The 22160-nt window shown below is 39.8% G+C and overlaps 1 protein-coding gene across 1 annotated transcript in view; it reads left to right on the top strand.

Moving 5' to 3' along the window:
* The first annotated feature begins 117 nt into the window (after positions 1–117).
* Thbs4 (thrombospondin 4) overlaps positions 118–22160 on the top strand; it is a 53403-nt gene continuing 31360 nt past the window's right edge. The window contains exons 1-7 of the mRNA XM_027927676.2: positions 118–205; positions 4347–4550; positions 17926–18173; positions 20768–20876; positions 21259–21341; positions 21676–21727; positions 21940–22142. Coding sequence (XP_027783477.2) covers positions 118–205; positions 4347–4550; positions 17926–18173; positions 20768–20876; positions 21259–21341; positions 21676–21727; positions 21940–22142 — 987 coding nt within the window. The remainder of the gene's footprint in view (positions 206–4346; positions 4551–17925; positions 18174–20767; positions 20877–21258; positions 21342–21675; positions 21728–21939; positions 22143–22160) is intronic.

Genomic DNA, 22160 nt, shown 5'->3' with positions numbered 1-22160 from the left:
CGCCACCTGTGCTGCCCGCGGGGCCCCGACCCAGGGGCCGGGCATCACTCGGGGACCCTGAGGCAGAGCCAAAGCAGCTGTCGCCTACGGGCCCCTCGGAGAGCGGAGAGAGCCAACATGCTGGCCCCGCGCGGAGCCGCTTTCCTCCTGCTGCACCTGGTCCTGCAGCCGTGGCTAGGAGCCTGCGCCCAGGCCACCCCCCAGGGTAAGTGGGTCCCAGCCGGCAGCGTAGAACCGGCTCGGGTCTCGTCGCGGGGCCCACCGTCCTGCGCTCGCTGGGCGAATGGAGGGACCAGCTCTTGCTGTTCGACCCTGCTTTGGGGGACTTGCTCAAACACCTCTGCCCCTGTGGGACCAGAATCAAAGCACATTGTGATTGGAAGCGGTGAAATTTTTCCTGAAATTTGATTATTTATCCTGAGATCAGACTAATTATCTAAACAATAGTTTGAGAGATGCAAAACTTCCTTTGGGTGTAGGCAAAGACGTGAGGTTTACTTCTGAGCTTGCCGCACAGTTCTAGAACTCTAACTGGTGTCTGGTGTAGGGTGAAATCTAAGTTGTAGGTAGGCCAGTTTCTGCCCGTTATATCCCTTTCCCTCTACTCAACCCTGGCACCCTAAGTCTTTTCACTTGGGCGGGGCGGAAACTATGGGAATCCATGTTCGCCCCAAACGGTAGACCCACAGCCCTGAGAAAGGCCTGGTATTTACTCCCTTGCCCTGTTTTCTGCTCGCCTTTGTTCAGTCTGCTTGGATCCCAGAAAGCAAAAGTTCTTTCAGAATTTGGTTTGATCACTTAATTCCTGAGAGAGGGGTTACAAAGCTGATCTTTTTCTATGAACAGGTAAAAATTCCATAAGAAGTTTAAAAAGATAAACCTGGGGAATTCTCCAACCCCTTTAGGAGGTGGGATGCTGATAGCCCCTGGGCAGAAAGCACTTAATGTTAAACATAATTTCGTGTAAAAATCAGAAGAAAAAAAATATTTAAGCAAGGAAAGAGCTTGGGGCTCTGACTGGTTATCCAGTGGTGGGTGACCTTCCTGTTTGAATTGGGTGCCTGGGTTGATTTATTACCAAGGAGATAAAACTGGAAGAGATAACACTTGAAGTAAAAATTGTTATTCCTTATGAAGCCAGAGCAAAGTATGTGAGGATCTTCTCAACTCTCCTCATTCCTCATTGCAGTGGTCACCATTTAAACTTTACATTTCACCAAATAATTCATTTTGGTTCCAGATCAGACAACCCCAAACTGTGGCTTCACCGGGTACTGCACTAATTTTAGTTTGGGTCGAAATATTTGGAAAGCTGTAGTCTGTAATATGGATTGTATTCTGAGCTCCTAGGAAGATAAAAGCAGAAGTTTTGAAACACAACTCAAAAGTTTTCTTATTGCAGAAGTTATTTGGCAGGTTTGAACATATGGGTATAATATTTTGTGTTCTATAAATTCTTGATATTTGAACACACAACTTCATGGTATACCTTAGATATAGATTCTGTTTCTTAGACATCAGAGTTTTATGGAGACTTAAATTCAGGCTAAACAATGCAAATTATTTGGTTAATTTAGTTGAAGTAGATGATCTGATTAAGTCAAGTTTCTGATAGATTTTTTTATTGAGTTGCCTAGTCTGCAGTTATCAGCTCAGCTAGATAATTTGCTTATCTCCTTTTTCCTCTGAGCTGCATTGCTAGTCTTAAATTAGAATGTATTTGATTTACATGCCATAATAGTTGGGCTCATTGGTAGCTGTAATTTTACCTCTAATACTAGAGGGTTATGATTGGATTCTGGTACTTTTATCAAAATGTGATAACACTAATAGAAAATGGTAGTATCTCATTTCCTTTTCAAAACACTCTCTAAAGTCATTACTAACTAATTCTAACTCTACCTCTTGAGAGAGCAGCAAATGGATCGGATGAACCACACAGATTGAAATACAGCAAGTTTAACTTGAGTTAAATTATGAACCGCATCAAAGTTGAAGCAAGAATCAAGAGAACCAGAGTTCTTTTTGATTGCAAGTCTCATACCTTGAACACACATCTCTTTTCTGAAGATGACTTGTTCAGAATGAGACTTTTAAACACATTACCTTATTTCCCTTCTGCCCCATGGATGGGAATGTAGTTTCCTGTTCTCTGGAAATTAAAAAACCTGATTCGCCTTTTGAAATATAGTAGGCAGCTGTCTTCGTGGTTTGGGGATGTGAGGCACTAGAAGGAACACAGAGAGAGCCTGCTTTCCAACACAACTAGTAGTAAATTCATTATTGTGTAAGGTTCTCTGGTAAATGTGAAAGAAACCATCTAGTTCCAGTTGGAAGACAAATTGTCTTTTTAAAAGAATAGACATTCTTAAGTAGCTTGGTTGTTGTTGTTTTTTTCCATGTTTGTTCTAGAACTTTTATTCATTTTTTTCTCATAACAAAAGCAATGGGTATTCATTGTAGAAATTGAATAAGCAAAAAAGGAAAAAACTTATCAAACCAAAGATAGCTATTATTAATTTTAACATGTTGTTATATTGTTTTTCACTTCAAATATTTTTTCTGTGTGAATATGTAACACAAATTGGATCATGTTACACATATAGTTTATAACTTTTATATTTCATCTATCATAAACATCTTTCCACATCTGTAAGTACATAGCTGTGTTTAAAAAAGTAGATGGTTTTGTCCTTTTAGAAAGAAAAATTAATATACCAAGGTTTGTAATTCGCTTAAGTTGTTTCTAGTATTTGAATATTGTGAATAGTTATTTATAGAACACTTGAGGTGTCATGGATGGGCTTGGGTTGGTACTAACCATTCCTTTAACCTCTGTCAAGTCTTTCTTCTTTGCTAAGAACAATTTATGTTATCATGACAAAGTCCAATGCCAACAGAGCTTCAGGATCCCCATCTCTTCCACTTAGATTTTCTCCCTAAAATTCCTTCCAAAATAGAAATTCTAGAATTATCACTAATGGCAAATATCCTAATACCTAAAACACTTACTGTTTTATCATTTATTCCCTTAATAAGCAGAATGGCTATGTCAAAGTGTTTAGGACTTTTGATATTGTTATTTAAACTGTCTTCAAAATGTTTCAAGTCTTACTAAGTAGATAAGAGGGTCCATTTCCCTGAACCCTCACCAACAGTTGGGCATTATTGCATTTATTATTCTTCCAATTTAGTAGTGAAAGTAATATCTTACTGTTTGAATTAGCAATTCCTTCATCATTAGATAAGCATATGAACATTTATTTATATTTTTACTGGTCATTTGAGTCTTTCTATAAATTGCCTTTTTGTGTTCCTTGTCTAATTTTCTATTAGGATGCTTATCATGGTGTTGCTTTGTGAGAGTTTCTTATATATTATCAATATCGCCCTTTTAATAACCAGGTTGTTGTATCCCGAGAGACAGCTCTAGGTGCTGAAGTTCCCATGGGTTTGGAATTGTTCAAATCATATTTGCATAAACTAACAGAAATTATAAATAACTTCTAGTGAATAGTATCCAAATGTGACCTTTGCCTTTTAAATAGCTCTGGATATGCTCTCTCATAGATTTCATGACTCCTATAAAACTTTACTGAAAAAGTGCTGCTTGCTTGATCAAAAGCAACTTATACAAATACGAAAGCAGATTTCAGTTTTTTGTAGACCAACTGCATCCATGAGGATGCAGTCAAGAAATAGAAACCACATCATTTTGTTTTGTTTCCACATTGGGATTTTTCTTAACAGAGAAATATTGAAGAATTGTAAAGGCACAAAGGGAGCACTTAGGTCTCACCAAGCTAGCAAATCATTCTGCTGATACTGTATCTACCACATATCCATGCTTTCTGCTGAATTCTCTGTCATTTATCACTGACCAAAAAAATGCAATTGGTTCTGGTCTGGGAGGTACATAAGGGACGCCACGATGAAAATTCACTGCTTCAGGACATGAGAAAAATAACGAGCTGGACGCTCTCACCTGTCCCCCTTGTACTTTAAGCCTTTTGTGCTTTTCCTAGTGGGCATTTTCAAAGCCACTTGTTCAGCCAAATCCAATTTTGTGTTTGCAAATTTAGTCTCCTCTTAAGGGCTATAACCAGTGATGAATATTGTGTGATATTTCTTCTACTTCGAATGTCCAAACACTATAAAAGGGACAAGGAAGAACTGTGAGTTTGGCAATGTGAAAAAAAAATGACAAGAGATTCGTTTACATTATTTTGTACCTCATTGTCCAATAGCTCACTCACATATACACACACACACACAAAAACACACACACAAATGTTTGCCCCCGAGTTAATCTTTTGCTGACTACCTTCTCTTCCCCTTCTCTCCAGTCTTTGACCTTCTTCCGTCCTCCAGTCAGAGACTGAACCCAAGTGCTCTGCAACCAGTCCTGACAGATCCCACCCTGAACGAGCTCTATGTGATCTCCACCTTCAAGCTACAGACTAAAAGCTCAGCTACCATTTTCGGCCTCTATTCCTCAACTGACAACAGCAAATATTTTGAATTTACTGTGATGGGGCGTTTAAACAAAGGTAAGCAAATTTGCAGAAATTATTTTCTTAAAAATCCCCTTTTCAGGCTAGGCATGGTGATGTATGCCTGTAATCCCAACAACTCAAGAGGATGAAAATGGGGAATTACAAGTTCAAGGCCAGACTGAGCAATTAAGCGAGACCCAAAATTAAAAAAAAAAAAATTACAAGGGATGGGGAAGCCGAATGCGGGGGTGCATGCCGGTAATACCAATGGCTCTGGAGGCTGAGACAGGAGGATTAAGAGTTCAAAGCCAGCCTCAGCAAAAGCGAGGCGATAAGCAACTCAGTGAGATCCTGTCTCTAAATAAAACACAAAATAGGGCTGGGGATGTGGTTCAGTGTTTGAGTGCCCCTAAATTCAATCCCTGATACCCTCACCGCCAAAAAGGAATGGAGATATATCTCAGTGGCAGAGTGCCCCTGGGTTCAATCCCCAGTATGCAAAAAATAATTAAAAAAGAAATAAATCCCCTTCTCCTATTCCTTTCTCCTATTCCAGGATCTGGGGTCTACTTTCCCTAAAATGGTTCCCTTGAACAATTTTTTTCTCACCCATTGTTCATTTTTGTTTCAGTGCCATATTTTTGTACATTTACCTATATTAGAGGAGGTGATACTGGGAAAAAGAATGAAGACCAATGCTAGGGGTATAATTCAGTGGTAGAGTGCTTGCCTGTTGTGCACAAGGCCCTGGATTCTATCCCCAGCATTGCCAAAAAGGAAAATTGCTTGTGGCCAAGATGCTTTTTGACATTGTCTCATTCTCTTGTTATTCTGAATCTGGGTTCTGGAAGAGAGAAGACCCAGGATAATTAGGCCATTGTCTTAGCTCAGGCTCTCTAACAGCATATCATGGCTGAGACAACAGATATTTATTTCTCACAGTTCTGGAGGCTGGGAAGTCTAAGGTCAGGGTGCCGGCAGATGTGGTTCTGTTAATGGCCACTTCCTGGTTTGCTGATGGCCATATTTTCACTGTATCCTCTTTAGGGTGGGGAGGAAGAGGGAGAGGGAGGGATGGAGAGAGAGATGGAGAGAGAAAGAGAGAGAGAGAGAGGATGAGAGAATAAGATAGAGGAAGGTGCTTATGTCTTTCATAAAAGGACATGAACCCCATTCAAGGGTTCTACCCTCAGGACCTAATCTAGACCTAGTTACCTCCCAAGGGCCCCACCTCCAAACACCACCACAATGACTAGGACTTCAGTACATGGATTTGATGGTGAGGACACAAACATTTATTCTGTAGCGACCATCCATACTACTCTTATGTTCCCTTGGATGCCTGTGGCTGAGCAGAACTCATTCCCAGCTCTATAATCACCTGGCTAGCCTTGATGGAGAAAATACCTCTCAACCAGTAGAACAGAATGAAAAGCTATCTTTTCTGCCTGCTTTACGCCAGTTTACACAGGTATGTCACCTGTTTGATCCCTCTGCTGTTGTCTGTTTTGCTGTCGGAGTGAGTTGCTACAAGTACTAAGAAATGACTCCCAAAGAAAATGTTTGCTGTTTTTTTTTTTTTAATTTTTTATTGTGGGTTGTTCAAAACATTACAAATTTCTTGACATATCATATTCCACACTTTGATTCAAGTGGGTTATGAACTCCCACCTTCACCCCATACACAGATTGCAGAATCACATCAGTTACACATCCATTGATTTACATATTGCCATACTAGTGTCTGTTGTGCTCCGCTGCCTTTCCCATCCTCCACCCTCCCCCCTCCCCACCTCTCCCCTCCCCTCCCCTCCCCTCCTCTCTCTCTACCCCCTCATGTTTGCTGTTTTTTATCCTCTTCCCCTCCACCGGCTCCCTAAGGACAACACCTGTTCCTGTTTATAGAGGAATGTGACAGATAAGGCTGCCTCCTGCATTTAATAAAACAGGAGGACTAGGCCTTCTTCTTGGGTTTTAGATTTCTTTAAGCTGCTTCTTAAAGTAGACACTCTCTTGGATTCTCCTCATGATTGAACCCTTAATCTATAGACTTAGCAGCTGAAAAAAAAAAAATCCCTAATTCTTAGTTTTCATAGGACTACAGAGTTAAAGCAAAAAGAAATGGGACTTGAACCCCTCTTTTTAGGTCAAGTTCCAACGCTTCCCATCCTTCCTTCCGCCTGTTCCCAAGTCAGCATTCTGTCTATACCTCATGGCCTCTCAGTTCTGTGATGAGGCCTTGGGTAATGATGGTGTCTGGGGATATGGTCAGCAGATAGGTCAGCCATTCCTACTTCCTTTGCCTGTCCTTAGAGCTGAAAGGTGATTTGTCTGCTATCTGCCTCACATCTATAGAAGGAACTGCTCACTTCCCAACCATCCAGCTACTCCATTGTGAGCTGTAAAATCACTGCTTTTCAGCTGTAAGTCAGCAGCTTCTTACTAAACTACTTCAGATGCATTGGAAGGATTCTTTTTTTTTTTTTCCTCAACTCATTCAGCTGAATGGCTAGAAGGTTCTCAGTACAGGGATAAACTTTGCTCCTAACATTTCACCCTTTCTGCAGCTTGCCTTATATTTCTAAATTGGCCAGTCTATGTGAAGCTATGGTGGAGAGACTATGATGTCAGGAAACACAAGGAAGCAAATTTCTTCAAACTGATGCTTTCCATCTCCTCTATAAAGGCAAGAGTAACACTGGATACATGGGCAGGTGGATCAATGAGTGAGGGACTCTTAGTGTGTTTCCTCTGGAGAATCACCGGTAATGTGTTGCAGCTGTGAATACCAGCTCCAAATACCAGATTGAAGCTTTACCGGAGAAGATGAAAATGTTGATGAATGCCTCCTGTTATGGTTTTAGACCTCAAAAGCCCATGTGCTTAAAGGCTCGGTTACAGCCTGTGGTGTTGTTGGGAGTTGGTAAAGCATTTAGTAGGTGGGGCCTAGTTAGAGGAAGTTAGGTCACTTATGGTAGGCCCATGGGAGGATATTGAGACCCTGGCCTCTTTCTGCTTCTCACTGCTTTCTGGCCATCATAAGGTGAGCAGCTTTTTCTCTACCACATACCCGCTGCCCTGATATTTTGCCTCCCCACAGGCCCAAAAGCAATGGAGTCAACAGACCATGGACTGAAACATCTGAAACTATGAGCCAAAATAAACCTTTCCTCCTCTTAAGTTTTTGCTTTCAGGTATTTGTCACAGTAATGGAAAGCTAATACCTCTCCCCAAATTATTAGAGAAGATAGAAGATTCTTAGAAAATGTGGAGGGGAAAGAAAGAGCCCAGAAGAATCCAGAATTCTCAGGAAACAAAGGAATTGATACTAGTATTAAATCTTGGAGGGATGAAGAATGTGCATAGAGAAGTTATGTCACTGGAACAGTAGGATAAGTACTAGGTAGTTCTGGGAATAAGCAGCAGTCCATTGTGACTAGAACAATAAAGAGAAGTCACTGGGTTCATCAGGCCCAAGGAAGAGAGGTGGTATGTGGTTATGACTCCCCATGGAGGTGTCCAGTGGTGGCCATACTGACACAAGGAGGATGGGGGAAGACAGCTCTGTGGATAGTGAGCTCCAGGTGTCATTTAACCTGGCTGAGGCTCAGCTGATCAGGCTTTTGGTTGATTTGCATGGAAAACAGTGAAGCAGTCAGAAGAAATCCAAAGGTATCTCTGCTGGCTTTAAATACCTGAGTAGGAAATAAAAGCTTTCCCTTTAACAGACTTTAACAAGTTCATGACTTGGAAGAGAAAGGAGGATGATTTCACAGATGGTATCAAAGAGCAGGATTGGACTGTCTGGTCCCAGATGAGCTCCTGAAACAACCTAAAGTAGAACGAATGAAGAAGACTGCAGAGAATGTTTGCCACTGTACTCTCCCTCTACACTCACCCTCTCCAAGCCATCCCACCTACAGCCACCTCATTATTGCTTGCAAAACATAATTTCAGTTAAGTTACACATGACCCCAGAGACCTTTAGTGAAAAAGGTGCATTCAGGGCTTCCACTGCCTGACCCTCACCAGCCTTTCCTTTTGTCCCTCATGCAGTTCCTGGTTCCACTAATGCCATCTTTCCTTCTCCAACCTTATGTTCTTGTCCCCTGCCCTCCCCAGTACATGACTTGCCCCATCTCCAGATACCAAAGTCCTACACATTCAAGACCCACCTCAACACCTCTGGATAGTTTTCTTTGTATGACCTGGCATCTCTTAAGGAGAGCACTAGTCTTAGTTTACCTTGTATTTGAATTACGTCTGGTTCTTCTCTCCAAAAGGTTGTGAGCTCCCTCAAGACAGGGAGGCTCAACATCCCTTTTCTTTCTGTCTGTCTGTCCATCTGTCTTTTGTGGTGCTGGGGATTGACCCAGGGCAAGCACTCTACCTGCTAAGCTATATCTCCAGCCCCCTTAACTTCTTTCTGCATCTGCTGCAGCAGTTTGTATGTATAGGGGTCCAGGTACACTGCCTTGAACATAGAAGTGGTTCCTGAGCAGATTGGATAGAATAAATGGAGGCTGAGAAGAGCAGACTTGTTTGTTAAAGAAGGTGTATACCACTGTGGAAATTCTGAAATTACACAGTGTCTGGTACATGGTAAGTGCTCAAAATAAGCTTACTTAATGAATGAATGCTCAAGAACTTTTGGATGGGAATATAAGAGTATTTCTGGTACAAATGATCTGTAGTTATTAGAAATGCAGATAATAAAATCTTGACAGAAATAAACATACTACAAAAACCACCTGGCTGGATATGGTTGATGCTTGTCTAGTATCTGGCATGGAGACAGCTTTGCAGTTATTTTCATGGTTTTGAGTCCCAGCTAGAAATCTTACTAGCTTGTCACTCTGAGTACCTCTCTGATTCTCTCTTATCCCTGGGTTATCATCTCTAAAGTGGAGATGATAATCGCTACATCCCAGGTTGATTACAAGAACTGAATTTTGTAAGGTATAATAATCTTTAGGCTATGAGGCTTAATAAAAATTCCAGGTTCTTAAATAGGATAGGATGAATGGATAAAAGATAGATAGACCAATCAATGTCTGCTACTTAGGCAACTGTCTTCCAAAGAAAAAAGACTTTCCTTGATGATAGCTTAACCTTTCAGAAAAAGAAAATGGGAAGAATTGCTTCCTTAGTCTTCATTCAGTTGTCACAGAAGGACAATTTGATGCTGTGGAGGTGAAGGGAACCCCAAGCATTTGCTGTCATGAATAGAATCAGACTGCTCAGCCTAAGGATAGGAGATGTCTTATGGTTCAGAGTAGTGGTTTTGATGACCGCAGGCTAAAGAAACACAGTTTGAGAGAGATGGAAGAGTTTAGAAATAAGAATTCTGCACCCAGTAATGAGTAGGGGAAATGAGGATCCTCAAACATTAATAACAACATTTATTGAGCCTTTAAAAGTGTCAGGATTATGATAAAAGCTCAACACTCCTTTTCCCTTTTAACTTTCAAAACATTCCTATGAGACACCCTTGAATGAGCTCAATTTCAAAGTGGTCATATGCAGAAGATGGAAAGAATTTAAAACTTGACACAAAATTATAATGATTAGGACAGAGAAACTGAAACTTAACTGAGTCAAAGTTAGTGATTCACACATAAGATAATAAAAGGGATGTTTTTAGCTATGTTCAGAATAGGGAGAAGTAAGGAAGGAATAAACCTACTGCCAGGACCATGTGGTGCACAATTAGTAAATTATGGCAATAAGTCATAGCTCTTTCGTTTCTGTCTTACCCATCAATGAAACATTCTTTGAGTTGTCAAGAATGGCTTAAAAGAAAACAAAAACCCAAGCTAGAAGAGGTGATAAGAAAAAAATCCACTCCATTTCTTTAGGGAGTGTAATTGTCCAGTGAATTATATATTGAGGTATTTAGTAAAAAAAAGTGATAGTGGAGCCACTATGGGTGACATTTAGAAATCACAGAGAATAGACTGTAGAGAGGCAAATGTTTCCCTTTTTATCAGAGAGGAAAAGTGAATTCTGAAAACCACAGGCTAGTGAACTTTAGGACAAACCCCCAGAGGTTTGTATTATTATCAATGTATTTTAGGATTGCCTGGAAAAGAAATCTAGGATTTTTAAAAGGCAAAATGGGGTTGCTAAGAATATGTCACACCAAACTTTTTTTTTTTTCAATAAAGTTTCTAAGCTAATAGATCAAAAAGGTGCTCTGGGTATAGTGTTTTTTAACTTCAGAAAATCTTATGAAGTCACTCTCTATACCTTTCTGAATAATATTTTTAAATGAGCTAGATAATAGTACTTCTATGGGTTAATGAGTTGTCTCATAGTCACATATCTATTGGCTTTTGACAAGATCTCTATTGAACTTTTAAACAATAACTTAAAATGGTATTTTTTAAAAAAGATGGTATTGTTGCATTTGCAAGTGGGATGAAGTTAGAAAATTGAGTTGAATATATTGAATACCATCATCAATATTAAGATAGTACAGTGGGCCCAATCCAGCAGATGAAATTTAACAAAAATATAAATCCATTGGGGTTGAAAACTTGCAGAACTACACGTTGTGGGAGATCTAACCTAAGAGTTCAACAGCATTAAAAACCAATCAGTGTTGAACACAGTGCCTGACACATATCGGATGCTCAAAAAGGTTTGTTGAATGAAAAGAGACTGCAATGGAACTGTTTTAAATGTCTTCTTATTTTAGGTTTCATTAATGCACACATGTGCCCAGGTTAAGGGAACTAATAGTCCCACTGTACTCTGATTATCCAAACCACAATCATAATATTGCATCTAATCCTGCACACATTTCACAGGGACATGTACAGGTCAGAGACTACCTTGAGAAGAGTCACGAAAACAGCACCCATCTGGACCCCATGTTTTTAAAAATCATATCCAAGTTGAAAAAGTTAAAGGAACTGGAGAATAAAGGAGCTAGACAGAAAACAGGACAGGTATGAAAGTTGCCTTAAAGTATTTGAAGAAAGTCATTTGAAATGAGGATCAGACTAAATCTGTCTATAACTCAGAAGAATAAAATTAGGATCCATTGGTGGAAATCAGAGAAAACAGATATTGGCTCTATATTAGGAAAATCTTGGACAGCCATCCAAAAATGAAATGGATTTCTCTGCAAAGTAATGAGCTCCTTGTTACTGGAAATGTGCTGGTGGAGGCTGCATTTTATTGAAGGGATTTGTGAAGTGAAATATTAAGCTGGATGACTTATAATACTAATATTCTGTGATTCTACTAAGGCTATAAAGGTTCCATAGGAGCTTAAGAAATTGCTTTGCAGCTTCTGTCTATAACATGACCTTTAGATTCTGTGCACCTCACAGCTCTGTCACCTACCAGCTAGTTGCATACTATGAGGAGTCTCATAATTTTTCAAAACAAAAAATATCTCCACAGATGTTTAATATAATTGCTGGGTTTTCTTTCACTGGGTAGTTTGTTTGCTCTGTGTGTATATATGTACTCTGTAAACTTTATATTTGTTCAAACTGTTACAGGAAAATTTTGAAATAGGCTGCATTTATCACAGCTAGAAGTTACTTGACGTACTTTCAGGAAAAACTATTTGATTTACCTTTTGTATGTATTTCCAAAGTACTAAAGTCACCAAGACCTAGAGTTTAGGACATAAAGATAATAAGCAAAGGCAAACAAGATTATCCATCACAAAAGACATTAGTAGCAAGAAGACATTTTTTTAAATATATAATTATGTTAAAAGAAGAGGAAAGACTGACAATGATGTCAATTTTTTAAAGTGCCAAATAGTCAAGTCATTTGCCAAGCAAAGCAGGAAGCCCCAGACTACCTTCTGAGCATGGTGCCTGCAGTCCAGGTCACTCTGAACTTCTTTGCTCAAGCAGACAAAATACTTTCATTTCGTTTTTTAAAGCTAGCACCCTGCGTCAGTGCTTTGACATTCAACATTTTGTAATATTTTTGACTACCAGGTTCGCTTTTCAAAAAGCACCTTTTAAAATTCTTTCCTGAGATAGCAACACCTCAAATCTTTATTGCTTGGATTTGCTTCCTCATTGCCTGCCAGTCACTGAGATTGTATTCAGTCAGGCTGGGCTGTATGGTTCCTGTGTCAGCCTGGTGCCCTGGCATGGAAATACAGCTTTTGGACAGTGCCATAAAATAGGTCACAAAGATGCTAAATTTAGAGGTAAATGATTTATATAAATAAACCAATAGAAAACATCTCTGCATCTAAAAAAAGTTGTTGCAAAAATCAAAGTGAATTTATGTGGTTTTTTTTGCATTCCACAAATAGTTGTATGGTTGCTCTCAGATGCTACACATGGAGGAAAAGTAGTATGAAACAGACTTGGCAATGTGGAGGGTGATTGAGCTGGTGGAGAGATTGCAGACAGTTCTGGGATGAGGAGTAGAGATGTTACCTAGAAACCACTAGGGAATCATTGAAGAATTTTGTTTGCATGTTTGTGAACTTGCTTGAGAAGGCAATAGCTTAATCAGGAGGGTCCTAGGAGAAGTTCAATCTGTCTGTACCAAAAATATGTGCAGAAGAGACCCACAGTGGGTGGGGCAGGAATCTAACAAAGAAACCCAGAGATGGAGCAGAGTAGCGGCAGAGACACCATTGCAACCAGAGCTCCTACTGGCCCACAGCCTTCCTCTCCAGTCCAGTATGGCTGCGCTCTTGGTAGTGGACCTGCAGGATAGGCAGGCTGGAATCACCAAGCAGATTTGTTCAGCTGGTTGTGAGTGAAAATCGAGCTTGCAAACTGAATGTGTTGTAGCTAAAGAAACAGAATTGTATCCAGGGGGTTTTCCTGACCACAGCGCTCCCCAGGGTGGTGACATGGCAGAGGTGTGGTGGAGTCAGGAGGTGTGGTGGTTCCGGTGTTGGGGGACTGGCTTCTCATCCTTTGCTGGGGGGTGTAATGATGGTGTTCTTCCTCTGTGGTATTTTCTTCTGTTTTGTTCTCTCTGTTCTGTGGGTGTTGGGCTAAGATGGGGTGAGGTGAACCCTGGGAAGAGGGGCTGTGGAGAAGAAGGGAACATGTACCTTCTCTCCCTGTCCCCTTGGGCTGCCTCCCAGAAGGTCAGGGACACTCCCATCCAGCAGGCCACTGGTTCCACAGCCAGAGCTCTTGCTATTTCCAGATTCAGTATGACTGATGTGAACACGTTAAGTGAGCAGGCGTCTGTCTGCCCTCTGGGGTAGTCTTACTGTTCTGAGGATAAAATAAGTAGAGGCACTGAAGTAAGGAATTTGCAATAAAACAGAAAAATGAAAAATGGAAGCCATAAGAGAAACGAGAATTATTGGATCAAGTGTGAAGAATGGTAAATGTCAAAGCACTTGATAATTTGTCTGCTAACTGAAGATGGAAGTTTCCATGAGTCTTCTTTCCTTTATTCCCCACCTCTTGCTGTTGTCACAAGATCTAGGAGCCCAAGGAATTTGTCATTTGAGTGTTGCGTTGCAACCAAAAGCAAGGCAGAAGCACAGAATTCCCTTAAATGAGAATGCAAACACAAGAGTAGGTTTTGCTACCTGGAACAAATGTTGAATTGTTGAAATTAAACCCTTTTTATTTTCTACATGAAAGGCTTTAAACACATTTAATTATTCATTGAAAGTTCATATTCACAATACTTAATGTGCACCTGCTATATATGAAGTACTGCACTAGTGCTATTTATAAAATTCAACTCTGCTATTCGGTTATGAAAATAAACCATGGCCCACGTGCCCTGTGAAGGCCCTGTTAACAGTAGGCAGCAAGTGAAAGAAAAATGTGCTTCCTTTTGAGATTTCACAGAAATCTCAGTTTGGGGAGGAAAATCAAGAATATTTTTTAAGTCCCTATGTATATCATCTTAAACTATGAATATAGGGAACAGAAGTATTTGCCATAACTAGAAAGAGGAGACATTGAATAAATATGTGCTGACCTATTTCAAGTTTGGTGGTCCAAGTGGTATTTTTATTGGTCTAGAAAAACTCCAGGCATTTGCAAAATTTTTAAATAGTAAAGTAATTGAAGTTTTAAAAAAAATCTGAATTAGTGGTTATGTTTGGACTCAACTTCTCCCTCTTTTTGGTTATTATGGATGTCTCCAATTTCCAGTCAGGCAGATACTATTATAAATTCTTAGAAATTAATATCAAACAAAAGAGTAAAAATTCTGCTATAGCCCAGATTAGAAATACCTTAATGATTTCTTCTCGTGCCAATTTCCCCCATCCATTGTTTTCTTTCTTTTCAGACCCTGTTTCTTTAAGTCTTACTGACACTTCAGGAAACTTGCTATTATAGCATAATCATAGACAATCCTTGTAGCTAGTCTGTCCTGCCAGGTCTTTCCATTTCTTTGCTCTCAGGAAGCATGTGACAGGGACTAGGTAGATGTAAGAGAAGATTTCCTGTCTCCTCCTGCCTCCATCTCTCTCTGTCACAGAACCTGATGTCAGTTGACAATCTTCAGACTCTGGTCAAATGGAAAAAAATCAAATGAAGGGGTGGGAAAATGAACCTAGAAAGTCAAATGTGCAGAAAGTCTTAGTGATTCTTTTCTTTGGCATTATTGCAACATAATCAGGTCTTCTTGGCTAGCTAGTCCACGTGGCACCACCAAGTTGGCATTTATACTCTACCAAAAAGGCATTTGAGGAAAGATGGTCTGAGTTACTTGTCACAAATCATACAGATTGACAGCAACATCATCCAGGCATATGTATGTAATACATTTCTTTTTTCTTTTTTTAAAAAATATATAAATATATAGTACATATAGATTTTTCTGAAGGAAATTATAGTGACTTACAATCTTTTTTCATTTAGCTAAATCCTGGAGATATCTTTTTGTGCTTTTAATATGTAACTGTCACATAATATTCCATTTCATTATTATTACGCCATAATAATAAGTAGCCAATCCTCCCTTTTTAGATGTATGTTGCTTCAAATATTTCTGAAATGAATGTTCATCAATACAACTGGTGCTTCTTTATTTCTCTTTCTGTTTTTTTTTAATCTCAGCTTCACTTTCCTCATCTGTAGTTATTCTAATTTCATGAGGAGAAATTAAATATTTAAAGCAATGAGGAGATAGTAAATATTTTTAAGTTTTAATCCCTAGAAGTGACCTTGCTGGGCCAAGGTTCTGTATAGTTAAGGTTCTGATACACACCATCAAATTGCCCTCCAGATCAGTTCTACCAATTTCAGGCTTTTCCATTTGGAGGCAACCGAAAGCTTTAGCTCAGACCTTTAGAACCACAATGATGTGTTTACCACATTAGCTAGCCAACATCTACAACATCTTGGATTTTTGTGTCTAGCAATGAATTTGGATTTAAGAGTAGTACCTGTGGATGGACCTGGAGATGTTTTGCTAGTCTCACTAAGACCTTGGAAGCAAATAACTTTAATCTTCTTTCTCACAAGCCTCAGCCAATAGGTTTCCTTTGCAAAGGATCAGCTTCCAGGACCAGACTTTAGGTCAGGGCCCAATATGTTCAGGACAATAATGGAATACAAAACAAGGATGAGTAATATTCCATTGTGTATATATACCACAGTTTCTTTATCATTCATCTATTGAAGGGCATCTAGGTTGGTTATGTAATTTAGCTACTATGAATTTGCTGCTCTAAACATTGATGTGGCTGTGTCCCTGTAGCATGCTGTTTTTAAGTCCTTTGGGTACAGACTGAGGAGTGGGATAGCTGGATCAAATGGCGGTTCCATTCCCAGTTTTCCAAGGAATCTTCATACTGCTTTCCAGAGTTGTTGCAACAATTTACAGTCCCACCAGCAATGTATGAGTGTGCCTTTTTCCCCACATCCTCGCCAACACTTATTGTTGCTTATATTCTTCATTAGTATGGCTAAGGGTCTGTCAACTTTATTTATTTTTTCAAAGAACCAACTTTTTGTTTTGTCGATTTTTAAAAATTGTTTCTTTTCTTTCAATTTCATTGATTTCAGCTCTGATTTTAATTATTTCCTTTCTTCTACTGCTTTTGGTGTTGATTTGTTGTTCTTTTTCTAGAGCTTTGAGATGTAATGTAAGGTCATTTATTTGTTGACTTTTTGTTGCTTGTATTCTTAATAACTGCCATTCTGACTGGAGTGAGATGAAATCTTAGAGTAGTTTTGATTTGCATCTCTTTAATTGCTAGAGATGTTGAACATTGAATTTTTCTTAGCATTAAAAGAGAATAGAATCATGGCATTTGCAGGTAAATGGATGGAATTGGAGAATATCATGCTAAGTGAAATAAGCCAATCCCAGAAAAACCAAAGGCCAAATGTTATCTGATAAGTGGATGCTGATCCATAATGGGGGTGGAGGGAGCATGGAAGGAATGGAGGAACTTTGGATAGGGTAAACGGGGAGGGAGAGGAGGGGAGAAGGCATGGGGGTAGGAAATATGGTGAAATGAGATGAACATCATTATCCTAGGTACATGTATGAAGAGACACGAATGTGTGATGGTGTGACTCTCCTTTGTGATGGTGTGACTCTACTTTGTGTACAACCAGCGAAATGAAAAATTGTGCTCCATTTGAATACTATGAATTGAAATGCATTCTGCTGTCATGTATAACAAATTAATTAATTTAAAAAAAACAAGAATGAAAACCAGAATTTAAAATTCAATTTTTATTTAGTGAACTTAAGAAGACAGGTAGCTACCTGTATAGGGAGAAGGAGAAAAAAAAAGAACAGAAAGTAAGGTAGTAGATTTCCCTCCTTTTCCTTCTTTTGCAGTCACTGATACCTTTTGTTTTCCTAAAGCATTGTTAAGTTTAGGGATGGGCTGCTGAGGAGCCTTCTGTTTGATATATGCTTACAAAGGCCTATCCATGCTTAATAAATAGGTTCAAATTCTAGTCCTGCCACTCATGATGTCCTTGAGTTCTTTCACTTATCTCAGCTTCACTTTCCTCATCTGTAGTTATTCCAGTTTCATGAGGAGAAATTAAATATTTAAAGCAATGAGGAGATAGTAAATATTTAAAGCAACCAAGGATAACACCCAGTCTCACCAATGGTAGTGCTCAGTAAATGTTTGGTAAATTAATGCATTCATGCCCCAAGGAGCTTACTTGGATTTTAGTTTGCTATCTGGTAGGGTTCTACTCTCTTACTGTATTTGCCACTATACAGAGTTGTGTTGTTTTCAGATTTGCTAGTATTGTTTTTCTCTCCAGCAGCACAAAATACTCTGAGGAGGAGAGTGGGCTTCTAGTGCTCCTGCCTTGCAGTGTCTGTGACAGCACCTGGCACCCAAAAGATGGAGAATCAGTATTCATCAACTTGTTTGACCTCTTTCCAGTGACCTAGCCTTGTGACCAGGAGGCTGCTCAGCACAGAACTAGCCCCTTTCCCTTTATCACACCATTCACTGACCTGTGCTTGGTTCCAGCCATCCTCCGTTACCTGAAGAATGATGGGAAGATCCATTTGGTGGTTTTCAATAACCTGCAACTGGCCGATGGCAGGCGGCACAGGCTGCTCCTGAGGCTGACCAATTTGCAGCGAGGAGCTGGCTCTGTGGAGCTCTACCTGGACTGCACCCAAGTGGATTCAGTTCACAATCTCCCCAGAGCCTTTTCTGGCCTCTCCCAGAATCCTGAATCCATTGAATTGAGGACTTTCCAGAGGAAAGCACAGGTAGGAACCACAAACTATCCTCCAGAAGGGAAAGATGGAATGTTGAGGCCTAGGGAATGCAAAGTCCTGTGTTATGGAAAACGTTTTGTTGATTCATCCCTGTTCCGGGTCAGTGGGTCTAATGCTGGCTGTGCACTGGAGTCACCTGAGGAACTGCTAGGGTGCCACCTTTGACAAATTAATCAGAATCTGTGTTGATCGTGCCTGGGCATCAGTATTGTGAAAAATACTGATTTGAATATGAAACTAAAGTCGAGAGCTTCTGCCTCCTATGAAAAATGCACTCTTTGGAGTTAACTTTTCAGATTATAAAGTTAGGAGGGAATAGCTAAAATTAAAATAATCACCTTTGGGGAACAGGATTATCTGTCTTCACAATTTCTATAGTATTTATTAGTTTTTATGTTTTTATTATGCATTATAGCTATACATAATAGTGGTGTTCATTTTGACACACGTGCGTGGAATATAATTTGCTTCATTTCAGCCCCCAGTACCTCCTCCTTCCCTCTCCTATTTATTTGTTTTTAACAAAAAGGAAAAAGATTGGTTGGAAGCCTCCCATGGTGGGGCATCCCTAAAATCCCAGCTACTTGAGGGCTGAGGTAGGAGGACCACAAATTTGAGGACAACCTGAGCAATTCAGTAAAACCCTGTCTCAAAATAAAAGTAAAAAATGTTGGGGTATTATAGCTCAGTGGTAGAGTGCCCCTGGGTTCCATCCCCAGTACCCAGGTGTGGGATTTTAATTTTTTAAAGAAAATCCCAGCCCTAAGTTAGAGATAAGATAGCTGCCTTGGACAATTTAGTGAAACCCCTTCTCAAAAAAAATTAATTTTTTCATAGGTCATGATAGAAAATGCACTAGCAAAAAGGAAATTTAACTGCCAGCCAACTTAGATCTACATGCTCTTTAAAAAAAAAAAATCCTAGCATTTCTGTCTTCTACGCCATGCCAGTGGTTCTTTTATTATTAATATTTTATTGCATTTGCTGCAGAAGTTACTGGATACATTTCTTTTAGAATTTTTGTGCTAAGAGATGCTTCGTTTCCTACTAGTATTCTTTGTCCTTTCCAATCATTTATATCTGGCCATAATTTTTAGATTTTATCTGGTACAGAAGTAAATGCCAAAATGAATAACTGTGTTTATTTGTTGTGGCCAATAATATTATTGTCTCCTATCTCTTAATCCTCATTTTCTATTTGTATTTTATTATTTCATTATATGTGCTTTAATTACAAGCTGCTCCACACCCTTTGTACAAAGAACAGAGTGTAAGCAATGACTTCCATGACAAGTAGAATTGCAGTAAAGTTTTAGATAGTAATATTAAAAACTATGAATCTGATCCTAGAATTTTATGCTTGAATGAAAAGAAAGTATTTTTTAAGCAGAAATTCCAAGAAAGCTAAAATCTAAAGTTTTTTTTTTGGGGGGGCGGTTGTTTTAGTTTTGCAGTGACTTTTGAAGAACTTTTTAATGTGGACATATACAGAGAAAAAATAATGAATTGCGAGATATGTTTAACTACTTCTGAATAGACCAAGTAATCAAAATAAGAGTCAGAAATTGTGTCACTGACCATTTCAGAAATTAGTGTCCACCACCAAATAAGTCAGTTTCTAAAAGTCATCCATGACAAGGTCTTGAGAATCTATACTCATTAGAACTTTCTCAAAAGCTCTGTTCCTTGAACTATCAGCAGGGACCACAGAGGCTTGGTTTTTGTAGTCACCTTCTCACTCATTCAAAATTAATTAGTCAACAAATAGCCTGTTCTGGTCATCAGAGATTCTGTGGTGAACAGAACCAGTCATGGTCCTGTCTCCATGGAGCTAGAGTCTGATGTCCAACACACTTTCTTTTACACAGCATGTGTTGCATAGATCTTAGTCAAATCAAAAATTTCTTTGAAAATGCTTAGCATGCTCATTTCTAAAATTAGAATGATGACTTCACATTAGCAATTAACACAAACAATTTCTGTCATATAGAGATATTATAAAAGTGAGTATAAGTAAAAATTACAAGATAAAGGGAAGAGGAAATTGAGTTTGTGGCTAATGATGAATGATTGATATCAACTAGTAATATATAACTCCAGTGCCAACTTCCTAATTATCATAGAATAGACTGCTTATTCATTCTCCTAGCCCAGGGAAATCAGAGGCTTTGCAAAATCCTCTAGCCAAGACATCCTAAAAACAATACTGTTTAAAATTGGGATCAATAGCTTATTATAGTTCAAAGTTGATAAATAAATTCCAGACAGTTCTTAAGAAGCTCCTGCCACAAAATAACTCACTTACCATGAAGGAAAACAGCCCTTCTTCCCCTCAGCCACCTGATGGAATCTCAGACCAAGTTAGATGCCAGCGTTTTCGTAGGCAACTGACTACTTCCATATTTGCTTCAGTCAAAAGGATAAGACTGACAAGGTTTAGAAAAATGCGAATCTACAAAATTATGTAAGATGTTGGCATCCAGGTATACAGGGCTGCTCTTTTATGAAAGAGTCTGCAAGCACATTGGCTTTTGAACAGTGGCAGCAATCTGTGGTATGAATGTGGTTTTTTTTTTTTTTTCCAGGACTTCTTAGAAGAGCTGAAGCTGGTGGTTAGAGGCTCACTGTTCCAGGTGGCCAGCCTGCAAGACTGCTTCCTGCAGCAGAGTGAGCCCCTGGCCACGACAAGCACAGGTATGGGCTCCCAGGCAGTTTTCACAGACCATCTCCCAGGCCCCCTGAGTGGGCTAGGTCCCATGACTGAAAGGCAGGCTGTCATCAGAGCAGCCCAACAGAAAATATCTGCAGAAATTAGGCTCTTGGGAAAAACCAAGGGCAAGAAATCTTTTCATTGCACTTTTATTTTTGTAACTCACACGAATTCAGACTAACCAGAAGCATCATTGTCATTATTTTGTTAGGTAAATTAGATAAATTGCTCCAAATTAAATGCAGATACTCCAAGTTATTGAATCTTGTCATGATGATTCTCTGGGTGGGGAATCATTTGGGTTTTGAGTCACTTAGAAATAACCGTCACTGGATGAGTATGCCTTACCTTTTGCTATTCCTACAGGGGACTTTAATCGGCAGTTCTTGGGTCAAATGGCACAACTAAACCAACTTCTGGCAGAAGTGAAGGATCTTCTGAGACAGCAGGTAATGAACAGGACATACCATGAAAAAAAGCCAGAGTCTTATCAGAGCAGCTCTCTGCACAAGCCAGTGAAGCTATGGGCTTGCACAGGAAAGGAGAGCGACATGTCCTGAGCCACACCTCAGGTGTCCCCCACACAGCCTGCCAGCCCAGGGCTCTGCCAGAAGGGCTCTAGAAATGGGGGAAACTCTTGCAATGAACACTACATGGCTCCAGGACAAGTGGGAGCCATCAAGGACTCCTTGAGCATGACTATAAGAAGTGCTTAGACAGCTCCACATAGATTCTTTCTTTCTGGATTTTTTTCAATCTGTTTTCCACTTCTCATTTCTAAAGGTCAAGGAAACATCATTTTTAAGAAACACCATCTCTGAATGCCAGGCTTGTGGTAAGTGCCTCCCTGGTGAGTGGCCCATTCTGAGTCAGGTGATCCAGATCATCACATGACCACAGTTTCCAGCACAGAGTTGTGCAGAGTTTCTAGTCTGCATGTCGTTGGAGGGAAGGGAAGAAAAGCTTATCAGGAAACCCCAAATTGCATTTTATATTCTATATGTTCCCCAGTGATGCATAAGCCTACTAATTATTATTTTTCTCTAGGTCCTCTCAGCTTTCAGTCTCCAACCCCGAACACGCTGGTACCCCCAGCACCCCCAGCTCCCCCAACACGCCCTACACGCCGGTGTGACTCCAACCCATGTTTCCGAGGCGTTCGATGCACTGATACCAGAGATGGCTTCCAGTGTGGGCCCTGCCCTGATGGCTACACAGGGAACGGGATCACCTGCTCTGATGTGGATGAGGTACAAGTTCATTTAGAT

This window comes from Marmota flaviventris, chromosome 5 (assembly GCF_047511675.1).
Source record: "Marmota flaviventris isolate mMarFla1 chromosome 5, mMarFla1.hap1, whole genome shotgun sequence".
Lineage (NCBI taxonomy): Eukaryota > Metazoa > Chordata > Mammalia > Rodentia > Sciuridae > Marmota > Marmota flaviventris.
This window is presented reverse-complemented; position numbering and strand designations above follow the sequence as displayed.